At 35.9% G+C, this 15,102-nt stretch overlaps 1 protein-coding gene across 10 annotated transcripts in view; it reads right to left on the reverse strand.

The window, feature by feature from the left end:
* LOC109108391 (echinoderm microtubule-associated protein-like 1) overlaps positions 1-9,979 on the reverse strand; it is a 46,593-nt gene extending 36,614 nt beyond the window's left edge. For 4 of the 10 annotated variants that reach the window (XM_042774604.1, XM_042774603.1, XM_042774602.1 and 1 more), the window contains exon 1: positions 1,202-1,637. In XM_042774604.1, coding sequence (XP_042630538.1) covers positions 1,202-1,268 — 67 coding nt within the window. In that variant the 5' untranslated portion in view covers positions 1,269-1,637. Of the gene's footprint in view, positions 1-1,201; positions 1,640-9,859 lie in introns of those variants that run through there. The other 6 variants (XM_042774599.1, XM_042774596.1, XM_042774595.1 and 3 more) reach the window with 4 other exon arrangements.
* Positions 9,980-15,102: the final 5,123 nt, after the last annotated feature.

Genomic DNA, 15,102 nt, shown 5'->3' on the forward strand with positions numbered 1-15,102 from the left:
ATAAATTATAAAATCTCTAACTGATAACATTATAATATGATATGAATATACTGTGTATGTCTAGAACAAACAGAATTATAAGAGAGAATGTTGATTTACAGTAGAAGACTAGACTTACTTTTGCAAAAAACAAATTTGATCACACTGTAAAAAAATTTGGAGTCATAAATAAAACATCAAGATTATTGGAATATGTTTTAAAAAGAGAATACTATTTCAGTCTTTCTACTACAAGATGTTGTGTTTATTTTAATGTGTTACTTGTCACTTCTTTGTAATTAATTGTGAAATTTACTTTTTTCAGTTTAGATTGAAATAAACCCTCACTAATAAAGAGTTAAACTACAGATCAATAAAACATATACTGCAGAAACTCATGCAAAAGCACAGCATCACATAGTACAAAAGAGCAGGGAGATCTTCAGAAGGCTTTCTTTAGTGCTGTGATGTCATATGAGGTTCCTTAATGCAAGAGATTAATGGTGTTTGACAGAACAGTGACACGCACATTTATTCATCCTGGAACAAGGAAATCCCTTAATAACCACCTCATCCTCCTCTCTTCTTTTCCTCTTTTATCATCAGCCCTCACCCAAAGGCCTTGAAGCACCAGCCAGCATACATACACATGACTACAGATCGCAATCAGGACGGCAGAACAACAAAAACACCCTCAAAAAGGACAACAACCCAACAAATCAAAACCGACATCCACATTCTTTAGCTTGTCAGAAAGGTCTTGAGTTTCATCTTCAGTGGAGAATGGTCTGATGTAATAAGGGGTAAGAGATTTTCCCCTGCATTGTTCTGTTCAAAACGAACACGTCTGTCTGAAAACAGTATCAAACACCTTCAATCTCAGGAATGACAAATATGCTTCAGGTACCTAAACACTTTAAGAACCGGAATAACATGACATTTGAGAGATTTCCTTCTAGAAATACTTGCTTTGAGAGAATATCAGCGAGAAGCCTGTAAGAAAACTGTCAATTACTATCATTCGTGTCAAATTGATCCATCCCAGCCAAGAGGGATGAACAACTTTGTCAAAGTTAAGGGACTGAAAAGGTCATACAGGTTAAGTGCAGCACCTGAGGTACCACCGTCCAGCCGAGGCAACATGTTTACCTGGACATGAAGAGATGTAGATCATAAGATGGACAAACTCTTAGACTAAAGACAGAAAACATGATGAGTTTACCGTTGCAGAACTGCAGCAGTGAGGAGGTGTCATAGAGACTGCTGTAGCTGGAGAAGCCGTCCTCCATTCTCTTCCTCCCTTCTTCCCTTTCTCCGAAAACTCCTTTCCTTTCACTGGCTGGTCACCGCGGCTCTCTGTCCATTCAACATCCAGTCTTCTTCTAGGGTCAGACTGCCAGTGTCAGTAACCATGACAACCCATTTACCCAACGCTCAAGTCAAGCTAACTCAGACGCTCTCCTTGAACAGGACTCCAAAAGAGAAAGTGGAAATATTTCTTAAGTTCTAAAATGCAGGTCTTCTTGAGCACTTCTTCTTTCTGTGCTGTTCTCCTGTGTGAGATCTCCAAAAGGAAAATAAGCCAGTACAAGGCTTGAGCTCTCAGAGGAGTGTGTGAGTGTTTGTGTAATGTTGTCGAGGACACTCCGCTGAGCTCGTCTGTGAGTGAAGAACGGACCAATCAGCATACAAGGGGTGGAGCCTCTCTCAAAACATAAGCCCTCCCCCTCCAGCTGACTGAGGCTCCGCTCTGATGCTGTAGGAAACAGTGCTGGAGAAATTAAGCGAGAAAAGATGACTTTGCTGCATTAGAGTTGTCTTAAAATAGAAGCGAGTTGGTGTGAATCGATATTTAGAGTTGGCAAAGGGCTACTATTGATTAAGGGTATATGTGTTTGTTTTTACTCACTGGTTCAGGGATGTAGTTGTGCTTAAACCGCACACTCGGAGTAAAGAGGATTATGAGCGTGTTGTTTGTGGGTGGAGGAGGCTAAATCGAAGCTCCCACGTCTAACATTTTAAACAAAACAATCATAAACAAAACCAACCATATCTACACTAACATTCAAAAGTTTGGGGTCAGTAAGATTTTTTTTAAAATGTTTTTGAAATAAGTCTCTTCAGCAAGGCTGCATTTATTTGATCAAAAATACAGTAAAAAATAGTGGTACTGTGAAATATTACAATTTAAAATTTATATGAATACATATTAAAATGTAAAGTGTAAAGCTGAATTTTCAGCATCATTACCCCAGTCTTAACTGTCACGTGATCCTTCAGAAATTATTCTAATACTGATTTGGAGCTCAAGAAACATTTCTAATGTTGCAATGTTGAAACCAAACCGTGTACTGCTTAATGTTCTGTGTAAACCGTGATACTTTTTTTCAGGATTCTAGGATGAATAGAAATAATTTATTTGAAGAAAATTTGTTTTGTAGAAATTATTTTTTTGATTAAAGTATTAATGTAAAGTATAATTGTGACTGTTAATTTTTGAACAGTAGTGTATGTGTATATAAAATCATATGCATATATGCATATAATGATGTATTATTATGTTTGCAATTACAGCAATATTTACTGCCACAAAAAAATTCTAAGAAAATAAAACAGTAAAAATTACTTAAACAGGTACATGAACACTAAAACAACCAATAAAGTTAAAAAGAACCATAATTTATGTAACATAGTGGCAACAAAGTGATTAATGGCAATGTTTAACTAAATATTTCAACAAGTTAGTGGATTAAAAAAAAATAATTTTGTATGTAAATACAACGCAACAAAAGTAGTGACATATTCTAGAGTTTTGTCACGCTACACTACAAATAATCTGAAAAAATAGCTACACTGCTATACTTTAAAAAAGCTGCTGTCACATTACTTAAAACTTGTAGTTAGTTACCTCACCACTGCAGACAGTAAAGAAATGAAGCAGTGCTTCCCACATGAGGAGGAAGGTTTTTGGGGACTTTTCCACATATGAGACACAATACATGACCTCACTTTCCACCCTTTATTCCATAATCCAAACAAGCTTTTGGAGTAAAAATCAGAGCTAAACTGACTATTCAACCCTTACCTGCCTTCAGACAGACAAAGCAGTCTGGACGACCATCAAAGAGAAACCAAGGTTGGCAGAAAGAGAATATCTCAGTTTTGACTGTGGGTCGTCACAGGGGAAAACCTTTTTAAATTATTCAAGAGGCAGGCACATACGGTGGAATATGCATACGAATGACAATGTGGCCTATATTTACACATCTTAAAACAGACAAAACATCAAATAATGGCAAGTGGAAGAGAGCTGTGTGTTAAATTGGATTTCTAGGGTTTCTGTGTCCAATTTGGCCATGGCTTTGCATCAGAAGCCTAAAAATATGAAGTGCTCAATAAATGATTTGTCTTGTCCTGAATCATGATGGCAAGCCTACAATAATTGTTAACATTAATGGTCTGGTTTGAGAAATTTTAATCTTCTGTCATTGTGTCATTTGAAGTCCAATTCAAATGACACAATGATTGACACAATCATTTCCAACTCACAGTTATTTTATTTCATACCTAAAAACTTTGCTTCATATAGTAAACATGTTTTTATTCAAGTACAAAACTGTACAAATAATGAAATAAAATAAAATAAACAAAACATGTATATAATAGTGATTTATATTCTGAGCTGTTGCTGTCAAATCATCAGATGCCGAAGCAAAATTGATGTGGTAAAAAAATTTTTTAAATACAGTGGAAAAATATGTACTGACATGCTTCACATTTAAAAGTAATAGCAAAAACATTAGCAATACAAGCAACTTTTGATGATTTTTTGGCTTTGACTGTCTGCGTGTTAATCGAGGACCAGGGCAAACAGAGGAAAATATGGTCCAGTGGTGGTGCTGTGAGATTAGAGAGTGCACAGACCCCTGGAGAGAGACACCAGCTGGGGGAAGGGAGAGAGGCAGGCAGAAGCACTTCATCATCTCCAGGTAAGTCTGGGGATCCCTCGGGTGGCAGCCCAACAGTGATACACCCTCCCATTGTTCTCCAATTATGTTGGCTGAACATTTCTCACTCAAACACATATGCACACACTTACACAAACACAAAATGACACACAAACATACACAATAAAGGAGCTTGTTGGGGATCAGTTATAGTCAGCATCTGACAGAATTCCAGTGGTCTTTTGTAAGGGAAATTATATGGTATAATCCAAAGACTTCTGCAGTAACATTCCTGCACATCCACATATGCTTATGTTCACAGTATTTATAACTAAGAAAAAAAATGCCTAAACAACAGTGAGTCATAGAGTTAAGACTCCAAAGAATAGTGATCTATCCACCATATCCATCTGCAGGAACTTGCTTTTGTGGCATTCAAGCTATTGTTAAATAATTATGCAGTAATAGTACACAACACTCTGACTACTGTACATGAAAATGACATTCATGTTTGCAATCAGCTGACATTTTTCCTCCTCCAGTAGAGCTACAACTGCATTAATGGCATGTCATAAGCAATGTCAGGAGGTTGTGTTGATAATCTCAGGGTAACAGACCATGCCAGTGCCTGAGGTTTAGACTAAAATAGCATCTGCACCTGCTCCAATGCCTATTAGTGAATTAACATTAACATGAAGCGCAGACTCGACCAGCTCATTAAAAGATCTTACATGTGCAAGCTTCCTATTATATAACAACTTATTATCATGCATATTGTGAATGAATAATGACTCTTTATGAAGAGAAGACATAATCCCTAGTGACACTGAAATCTCTGTACAGGTCAAATGAAAAAAAATGGTCTAATGAAGTTGAAGCTTTCTGAATCTCTCTATTCTTAGTGTTTAAAACAAAACCCTGAGCTGTGCTACCTTTGGATACTGGATAATCTGATGTTAGGTTAGCCATGATTATTATGACCCCACAGTATATATATATTTTTTGTGTGTGTGTTTTTTTACGGTGCAACAACAAAGCACCGCATTGGATCTGCGATTCTTGTTCAAATCAAATTGTATCAAATACATAATTCTCCTGTCAATTCTCTCTCATATTCATAATTCTTTATGTGACTCTTTCTGTCTCACATACATTCTTTCTTTCTATCCTACAGTTTTTTTTCCCTGAACAGGGATCATCTGCTTTTAGGATTGAAATAGCACTCATGATCCTCTGGGTTGTGAAAACAGTTCAGATCCAGAATTAACTGAGAATCCAGACATCAAATTACAGAACTGCAGACAGACAGTGTGTTCGATATAAGTGCAACTCACCACTGCTCTAAAGCTAATCAGTTAACATCATGAGTCAAACAATGTTGGTCAAGCCACCACAGTGACATCATTTAAATGACATCATACACAACTGTGGTTAATTTATCCAATGAAAGAGTACTAGATTAGTGGAAAGAAAAAGATCAGCAGAATTAGCAAAAAGGAAAGTTTTGTTTAGCCAAATAAAATCAGCTTCCAAGCACCATTAAAAGTGAAGCCAAATTTTTTATAATCTTTTTACAGTTTTTTTTCCCCACAACTTTTGAACATTGTATACATTTAATATTTAATTCTGCAGTATAAATACTGTCACAAATCCACATACTCGCAACAAACAAGCACAAGGCCAGACGATCAACATTCAGTTGCGTGATCTGCATTTTCACAAGCTTTCCATCCACTTCCGGGCCGTACTGGCCCTTGACACAGCTGGTTTGGGTGGGGACCTGGGCAGCCAGCCTTGTGGCTTCCCCTGAGGCATTATTCTTCTACAAACCACGGACCACCACCTGGTCCAAGCCGTGCTTCCATGGCCCTGCTTCCATGGCCCTTGGGAGCAGGGACACTGAAGAACGTGACGTCAGTGTGTCTATCTGACACCCCCTACTGTTCCCCTTACCTCAGCGCTCATAAACTTACTCAAGCATTCAGCTAGCATGGTTAAAACACATTAAATAAGCTGCAATCCCTAAATATTATATATTTTATTCTGAATCATATGGCCAAACCAAATCAAATATTCCAGACAGCCATGTCTTAAATATCTATAAGTGAACTACATATATAAATATATTGTGGATGTTCTTACTGAAAAACATTCAATCTATGTGGGTTGTATGACACATTCAAATGTTCTTTCATCTGTGATGATTATATAAGAGAATGTTCTCCTGCTTACACAGCTCTGTATCTTGTGAAGCAGGGAAAACATTAATCATATCTGACTTCTGCTGCTGGATACATGGAACTGCTCCCCCATCCCCCAGTTACTATATAAGGAAGACCATACATGATGCTCTACATAGACCTATGCAACAACACAGTGCTATTTTCTTTCACATAAATCATACCACTTTTGCAGAAAAGCTCTGAACTGTATAGTTTCAGGCCAAATACTGCACTGTAAAAAGGTGAAACTGTGCAGTTGTTACTGCACTTTGAGAATCTACTTCTACCTGCGCTGACCATTAAAATGAACCTTCAATGGTTTTATGCCACTATAATGAGGTTGACTAAGTCAGTTATTTCACCAGTTTATTTAGCTGTTACTACATGAAGTGCATTGTAAGTTAATAATAAAACACTAAACTAATATCAGTTTTTTTATAATGCTACAAGTGAATAAAGGCATCACAGCATTATAATGAACAGTATAAAAATGGATATTAATTTTGAGATCTTCTAAAGTTTCAACAGTGTTATAAGTGTTTTTAAACTTTAACTCATAGTCAGCATTAGATGATTGCAAAGGTAATATATATGTAAAATGTGTATGCACTAATAAATATCTAATACAAACTCTAATACAAACTGGCTGATTTAAAAAAAAAAAAAAAAGATAACCCATGCATTACCAAAATATTATGATATATCATGCTATTTTGGAAAGAGGCTATATTCTGTAAATTATATAGTCGTATAGACTTATATACCTTAATGTCATAATGTCACAGAATACCTAAAGCCAATAACATGACTAGTTCACTGGTCAAACCAATTAGTAGGCCGTTCAAAATACAGGGCTCATACATCACATTGCTCTAATGGGATCTTAATGGGATAGACCAAATGTATGAGTGATTTTCTCCGCAGTGTGAACATACCACTTGCTTTTACTAGGACTTCACATTACCAGTCTCAGACTGTCAGGATTACTCTGGTCGATCAATATACTATCTTGAATAACTCTGCCCACCAGCGCTAAGAGGCTGAAATTGCATTACAGATGGAGATGCTCCTTCCCAGACCAGACCAGAGGAGTGAAGTCATTATATAAAAACACCCTTGCAATCGAAAACCAGCATGCTTTTAAAGAAAAATAAAAGTACACAATATGGCAAAGACAAACATGGATGATGCCATGACAGATGTTTGCAATGTAAATTATAACTGCACAAGCTGCATTACTAGGGAACTGTTTAAGATAATTTTTTTTAATTCCTTATGACAAGAGAAAAAAAAAGTGAAAGTGACATGACATACAGCCAAGTATGGTGACCCATACTCAGAATTTGTGCTCTGCATTTAACCCATCCAAAGTGCTCATACACTGGAGTGAACACACACACACCCCCGCAGCAGTGGGCAGCCATTTATGCTGCAGTGCCTGGGGAGTAGTTGGGGGTTCACTGCCTTGCTCAGGGACATCTCTGTCATGGTATTGCCAGCCTGAGATCCAAACCCACAACCTTAGGGTTAGGAGTCAAACTCTCTAACCATTAGGCCACGACTTCCCCAGGTTTGGGCAGTAAAAGAATGGAAAATGCCTATTCACTCACCTGCCAAAATACAAATAAAGGAAGCCTGCTGGCTGTTTGTCACACCTCCACAACTGCCAGCACTCATAAAGGATATTATACATCACTAATAAGCCTAATAAGCCTTGCTTATGCAATGAGATCAGATGACCAGAGATGGTCGTGTCCTTCACAGAGAGTACCTATATGTCATGCATTAGTACGACACGCAGTTAAACTAAACACAACTAAATGTCATTCTGCCACAATATAATTCTCCCTTATTGTGAATAATCTGACCTTTAGCAGGTGGGCGTACTGTGTGTGCTATCGCTATTTTAAATAGCTGTATAGTGACACCTTGTGGTTTACTTAGAGCAGGCGCGTGCAGGGAATTCACACTTCAGTCCAACCATTATTTGAGAAGTATACTGTTGTAAGTAAACAAATCATCGGTGTTACTTAAAATATGGGCACTTTTGTCCTTGTAATCTACAAACAAGCTCTCTTAAAACACACACTGTCGATCAACAATGAATATAGGCTATGGTATTTAAAATGGAGTAATTCTGTCATTTCCCAATCACCATTAACATTTCCACCTCCTAATGTTTGACAGCATTCTGTGGTGGAACGTTTTTTTTGTATGTGTTTTTTACACATATTTTTCAAAAAAGAAAATAGAGTATAAAAAACATTATGCCTATGTCCCCATAAAACATAACCCCAACATGTGTGTGTCAAAATCAGATTATTTATTTAGTGCAAGGCCTTCAGTTAATATGGGACATTTTACGATTCAGTTAGTGGAAAACAATAGCCTCCTGTTACACAGAAGCCCAATAATTATACAAAGTGGGTTCATTAAACTCTGAGCTTCATTAAACAAAGGCGTTCTTCAGAATTATGAAAGGGATTCCAAAGTGCAGCCTAATTAATTAGTTCTGTAAACAGCTCAAAGTTATTTGTTTATGTGGTGTCTCATGACTGGTAATTACTGCACAACTGTTTCTTTCTTTCTTTCTTTCTTTTTTTTTTAAATGAGATTCAAAAACAAAACTGAGAAACACAGCTTACCTTACTGTGAAATTATTGTTATTATATTATATTAACTCACTCATCTTAAAGGTAGCATGCATGGGAAGACACAAATAAGTTAAATGTGTAAGAAACAGCTTTATTGAGACTATAAATAAGTGCAGACTTTAAATCACAGATGCTTATTTATGAAAATTCTATATTTACAGTTGTAGCATTCTGTAGTAGGCTACTAATTTAACAATCTAGCAGCACAGTGACTGGATGGTGTTTAGACACTCTCACTTCTCTAAACCTATGTTTTCAAACTCTGTATCCAAATATGCATGCCAGATTCAACAGATAACAACAGACAGAGTTGGCCTTGGCAAACACATAACAGCATGTGTTATTACATGTGACAACTGATAACACCCATATACATTTGGAAGAAAATGCATTGACTTCATTTTCATAAAAAACCTTCAAATGTTAAACATTCTGATGGGATAATCTTCATACATGGAGGCATTTGTGGCACATCAGAAGGTCGCAAACCACTTCATTGCAATTCACTGGCAATATAGTATTACTATGCTTTTTAAATATGAGCTTTACTGTATAACAGAACAGAATACAGTCATTTTTTTCTTTAGACTGCAGTGTTAACTGGGTTAGTATTATGCTTGAGCAGGTAAAATGCCTGGTAAACAGTATTGCTCCTCACACCAGGAGGGAGAAGGTCTATTTATATCTGATTGTTTTCACTGTGCAGAAAGTTAGCCAACATTCAGACTTTCCTGGACTCTATGATCCCTCAGGCGTGTCTTATGTGTATAGGTGTTCAGCTGTGATGTATGATCCAGATCAATTATTTGTGAAAGCTGTAACACATACTTTGCAACACATACACACACAGAACTGAAGCACATTTGTAAAATGATAGTCTCCTCTCTCTTAAGATGTCCTATGAGAAAGATGGTCCGCCTGAGAGCAGCCATATATGCCTGAAACCTTTGCACTCTCATCAAGCAGAATAAGAGAACATATTTGCAGGATGAGCTGTCAGCATGGAGTCAGGCCAAAAATAGGATAAATCCAAAATTCCCTGACACTGGATACTCACCCATCGGAAGCCCCTCACAGTCTGACATTATGGAATAAAGTGGAAAACTCTCTCTGAATGGATAGTGTCCAAAACAAACCTCTGACGACGAAACAAACAGCTCTTTGAGATTGAGTACAGCATCCGACCTCCCTGCTTCTGCCCTCGCTGGCCAGCTGAGAACCATGGGATGCAAAGAATGCATATCAAGCACGCATGGCCCCGGCCACTATTGGATGATAAATATGTTTACACCCTCCTTCTTTCCTCTGGAGGCAATCCATTTAATCTGACCGGTCTGCTACACTGAGAGGCTTCATTACCGGATACAAATGCTGTCACTCGAGCTATTTTGAAGCCAGATGAACCCATCCAACCCTAAATTTACCAGTGGCTACAAATCAGTGACAGCACTTTGAAATTGAATTGCTTGTTCAAAAATAGAAACAAAGAAAAAGAGAATTGTTTATGTTATGCCTGTATTGTTGTATCAATGTATCAATGTCACATGTATCATTAAGTTCAGAATTAATAAGTTATCTTAAATCATATGGGGATATTTCACTGTTGAATATTTGGGTAAGTTTTATTGTTTAAATATTGTTTAAATGATTGAATTTCAGCAGTTAATTAATAATCATCATCACCACCACTACCACCATCATCATCATCACAATAATTGTTGTACTCATCACTGTCAGGTGTGTATCAATAAGTTCTGAATTTAAAAATAATATTAAAGAAATTTAGTTTCACCCAAAAATGAAAATCCTCTCATTTCTGATCATTCACTTACCCTCAAGTTGTTCCAAAACTTTATAAGTTTCTTTCTTCTATTAAGCCCCAAAAAAAAGTATTTTGAGTAATGTTGGTAACCAAACAGTTGACGGTAGCCATTAACTTCCATAGTATGGAAAAAATACTATTATGATTAAAGATTACTAAGAAAGAAAGAAAGAAAGAAAGAAAGAAAGAAAGAAAGAAAGAAAGAAAGAAAGAAAGAAATTGTTTATTGTTTGCATAAGACAAATTATGATACCCCATTTTATACAGTGGGTTTACTGGGACAGTTTGCAACCACACCACAAGGTGGCAGTGTTGTAGCAAAGTTACATTTGATCTCTCTTGATTGATTTATTTATTTTTATTTTATTTATTTATTTATTTATTGTTGTTTTTTGCTTGAAATGGAAAGAACTAATAGGCTATTCTATATGTTCTAATTAACATAAAGTTCAAAAAGCTAATTAATTTTGTATTTCCCAGCCATTTTCGCCTTATGTAGTACCACCACAACCTCATCAACATACTCCTTCATTGACACAAACTGAAATGTGTTCCTTTCTTGACATCACTTAGCATGTCAGTTAAACCATAACAATGCTGTGGGTGAAAAACGGATTCACAATGCACATTTATAAAACTTGCACCCATTAACTATTGTTTTTCTGTTTTATAGGTTTCACAAAGCAAAAGCAAAATCTTTCCAAGTACTTCTTGGAACCTGCTTAAGTCTCCCCTGGTGTATATGGACCCCTGCTTAGACTGAATTAATTGACGTAATGCAATGTTGAATTTACAATTTGGAATCTTTTAATAGGTGTTTTGATATTTTTATATCATCATCACATGTAATTTACATTTTAGAAAGTCCATGATAGGTTACGGTATGCCAAGTGTTTAACTTTCAAAGATATGTTTGTTTGGGGGAGGCCCTCTGAAAACACTGAAGGTTAGTCTTAGGTCCCCAAGCAATACCTTGGTAAGTATTCAGCTGGGCTTTTTCAGAGTTGCCAGAGTTGTTGATTTCAGTTCTTTCTGTATTGTTTAGACTGTGGATACTGTCAGGAACCTATAGGAAAGACATTCACTCGGCTCTGAATCAGCTGTGCTTGACTTCTGTAGACCCTTTGAGACCTCCACATGGTTGAATCCTTATTTGCAAAAGTGCGTTGGGGGGCTCACTCTTTCCAAACGTAACTTCACCCCCATGTCAAAATCAACCTCCAAACACAACCTCAACCTCAACCCCCACCTCCAACACCCAGCCCCACAGAGTTTGGATCAGTCCTGCTTGTTTTCTCAGTAATTGCTGAAAATTACTTTTACTGCCCTAATGTACTCCTGAAACACACAAAATTGGTGCCCATTATCACAAATTGATCATAAAACGTCTGAGAGTCACGCTAAATAGTGTTTAAAGAGGCCCTTGTACACATGACAGATTTTACAACACCAAAGACTAATGTCTTTACATATTAAGTGTAATTTAAAAAGAAGGTGGACATTTCACCTCAGCCGAGCTTTAAATTGGAGGGCGTCGTATGGGCAGCCGCTGCCAGAACCTCTCTAACAGGAATGGCAGAAAGCAGTTTCGTGACTCATTAGTCCATTTGGCTGTGATTTGCATTTAATTAATATTCCTGAAAGACATGTACTGGCCCTATTGTAATGATGCTGACTAATGAACTCCTAATGGTGCCAGATATAACAGTCTCCTGACTGAGTCCTTAACTCTTTTATGGATATTGGGGCAATCTGCTAATTACAGTAGAGACTTAACACATTGTGTCGACATCTGAAAGTCTGATAATAATTGTGATAATAAGGCTATTGAATAAACTGCCTGGGAACTCTGTTACTCATAGTCAAAGTAAATAAACTACAGTTCTTGTATTTGTTTTGATAGCTAGATGTAATGTAATGTAACAAATAAATGTAAATATTAAATCAGATTTTATTTTTTATTTTGTCATGGCTGATCAACTCTTTGATTCTGATGAAATTGTGTTCACTTTTATTTTAAAGTTTTTTTGAAATTCATCTTCATTTTGTTATAGCTGCTATCTGATTCATCTGATTCAAAGATGACTTTATTCATCTTTACTGAAATTTGTTTAAAAAGAATTAATCTTTATTTTGTCATGGCTGTTTCTGAGCTATTTGGTAAAAGTTTTATTAATCTTTATTAAAATATTTTATTACCTTTTTTTCTTAATTTTGTCATGGTTGCTACTGAACTTTTTGTTTTGGTTAAAACATAATATTTATTAAAAATGCATCTTTATTTTCTCATAGTGTACTTTCTGATTTGGTTAAAACTTTATACATCTTTAAAAAATATTTTATTAAAAAAGACATTTATTTTGTCATGGCTGACATTTTTGGTTCCATTAACTTTATTCTTTATTTTAAGAATAATTTTTTTTTTTTGTCATAGCTGCTACTGAACTGTTTGATTTGGTTAAAACCTTATTAATCTTTATTAAAATATTTTATTTTTTTAAATCTGCTTTGTCTGCTACTGAACTTTTTGATTCAGATAAAACCTTTATTAAAATGCTTTATTTAAAATGAATCTTTATTTGCAAAAACTGCTATTGAACTTCAAAAGTTACATTTAAGTCAGTCCAGTAATAGTAAAGAAACCACACAAGGACCAGTTTTATCAAACAATAATCAATAATAAATATGAATAATAAAATGTAATGTAGTAGTTTTCTCAGATGTACAGATTAAACAAAAAAAAAAAACTTTATTTATTTACAATAAATCTCTGTAGATGTCAAAGGCATCAAGTTAACATGTTCTAAGTCCCCTGAGAAACTGTAAAACAGGCACGAGGTTAGAAGGCCCTCAGAAACAAAAGGCTTACAAGTTTGGATTTCTCCTCCAGCTGGCCCAGCATCAGAACCAGAGCCTCCAGCTCTCTGCCAGCATCTCCAGCCACGAGCGCTCAGGCCAGCATGACCGAGAACGATTGACAGAAGCTGTGTCAGTCCACAACAGTGAAAAGAAGACCTAGAGGACCCACTATGATGGATGACCCTTAACTGTGACTTAAAAGCATTTCAGGAGGACAGAGAGCAGTAGGAGGAGACGTTAGCTTCAAACACAACGCACATTAAGGAGTACATGAGGGGGTACAAGCAGATATCTCAAGATTTTACAGTGTTTCTGAATTTGAAAAGCATAAATCTTAAACTTGAATGAGAGAGTGGTAACCTGCTAACAGTATATAGAGAACATTGCATGTTATTTCCAATTAAATGAAAATGTATTATAGTTAAAATGAATACTAAATGCAATTTATTGACCCTCACTTAAATAGGAATTAAGTCCATTTTTATATTTAACTTCATAATTCTATTGTCTTTGAAATATGGTTAAACTGTACTGCCGAATGCACTGACAAGCATCTATGGCAAACTAATTTAATGTCATTTCTATTGAAACTTATTTTTGAAATTATATTTTTTAATGATGAAGATGCAAATTTAGTACATTTAAATATTCACTTTAACTGTAAAAATGAGTAACACCCTACAGTTAGAACTACTATCACAGCTAATAAAATATGTTCTGATAATGTTTAGCTAATGTTTAAATTAAATAAAACATTATTTTTGGATTTTCCCTGAAAGTTCAAAATGTCCAAAAATTTTTTTTTTAAATATTAAAAAAAAAAAAAAAGATTCTGTTTTGTCACTTGCAAACATCATGGGAACATTTATTTTAAATGTTCTCTTAACTCTCTGAAACAAGTAGTGAGATTAAAAAAAAATGTTAGACGAACATCCAATTAAACGTTCCACAAACAATGTATAAATAAAGTGAGCCAAAGTTCTGCGAACCTTTCCTGTTAGAGAGGACACATGTGCTTTAGTATGTTAGTCAGCACATCAAAAAAAGTGAATACATATATGTATGTATTTACTTTTAAGATCAGAAGTACACTACAAGAGCACATTCAAGTCTGCTTCATTTTCACAAGGGTAAATTATATCATTGATGTCAGATTTTATTGTTGACTTCAGATTCAAATGTTATTAAAACATGGTATTGACCATTCAGACTTTCCTCATTCATGTAGACAGGAGCTGTGCATTACCTAGAAAATAGCTGCCCAAAGGCAGAACCAAAATGGTAGAGTGGACTGCTTTAAAAGGACTTTGATTATGCTCTTGAAACTGGGACTCGTGAAGCTTATCCTGTATTAGCAGAGTCAAGTCAGAGGAGAGAACTGAATCCTTCACTGAAATCTCTTGAAGTTCCTCATGGCTTTACAAACACAAATGCAACATATTTCTAAACCACAAGCTCTGGCTTGCTTTTGGGCTACATATCATTTCCAGATGGAGGTCATGAATAAGAGTGATAGAAATAAGTTGAGTGAAACTGGAAACTAAAGAAACAAAATGGCAGGGAAAGAGCAGGGCGCAATAACAATCCACTTCAGCGCCACACAACTGTCCGGCTGTCAG

This window comes from Cyprinus carpio, chromosome A17, assembly GCF_018340385.1.
Source record: "Cyprinus carpio isolate SPL01 chromosome A17, ASM1834038v1, whole genome shotgun sequence".
NCBI classification, from domain to species: Eukaryota; Metazoa; Chordata; class Actinopteri; order Cypriniformes; family Cyprinidae; genus Cyprinus; species Cyprinus carpio.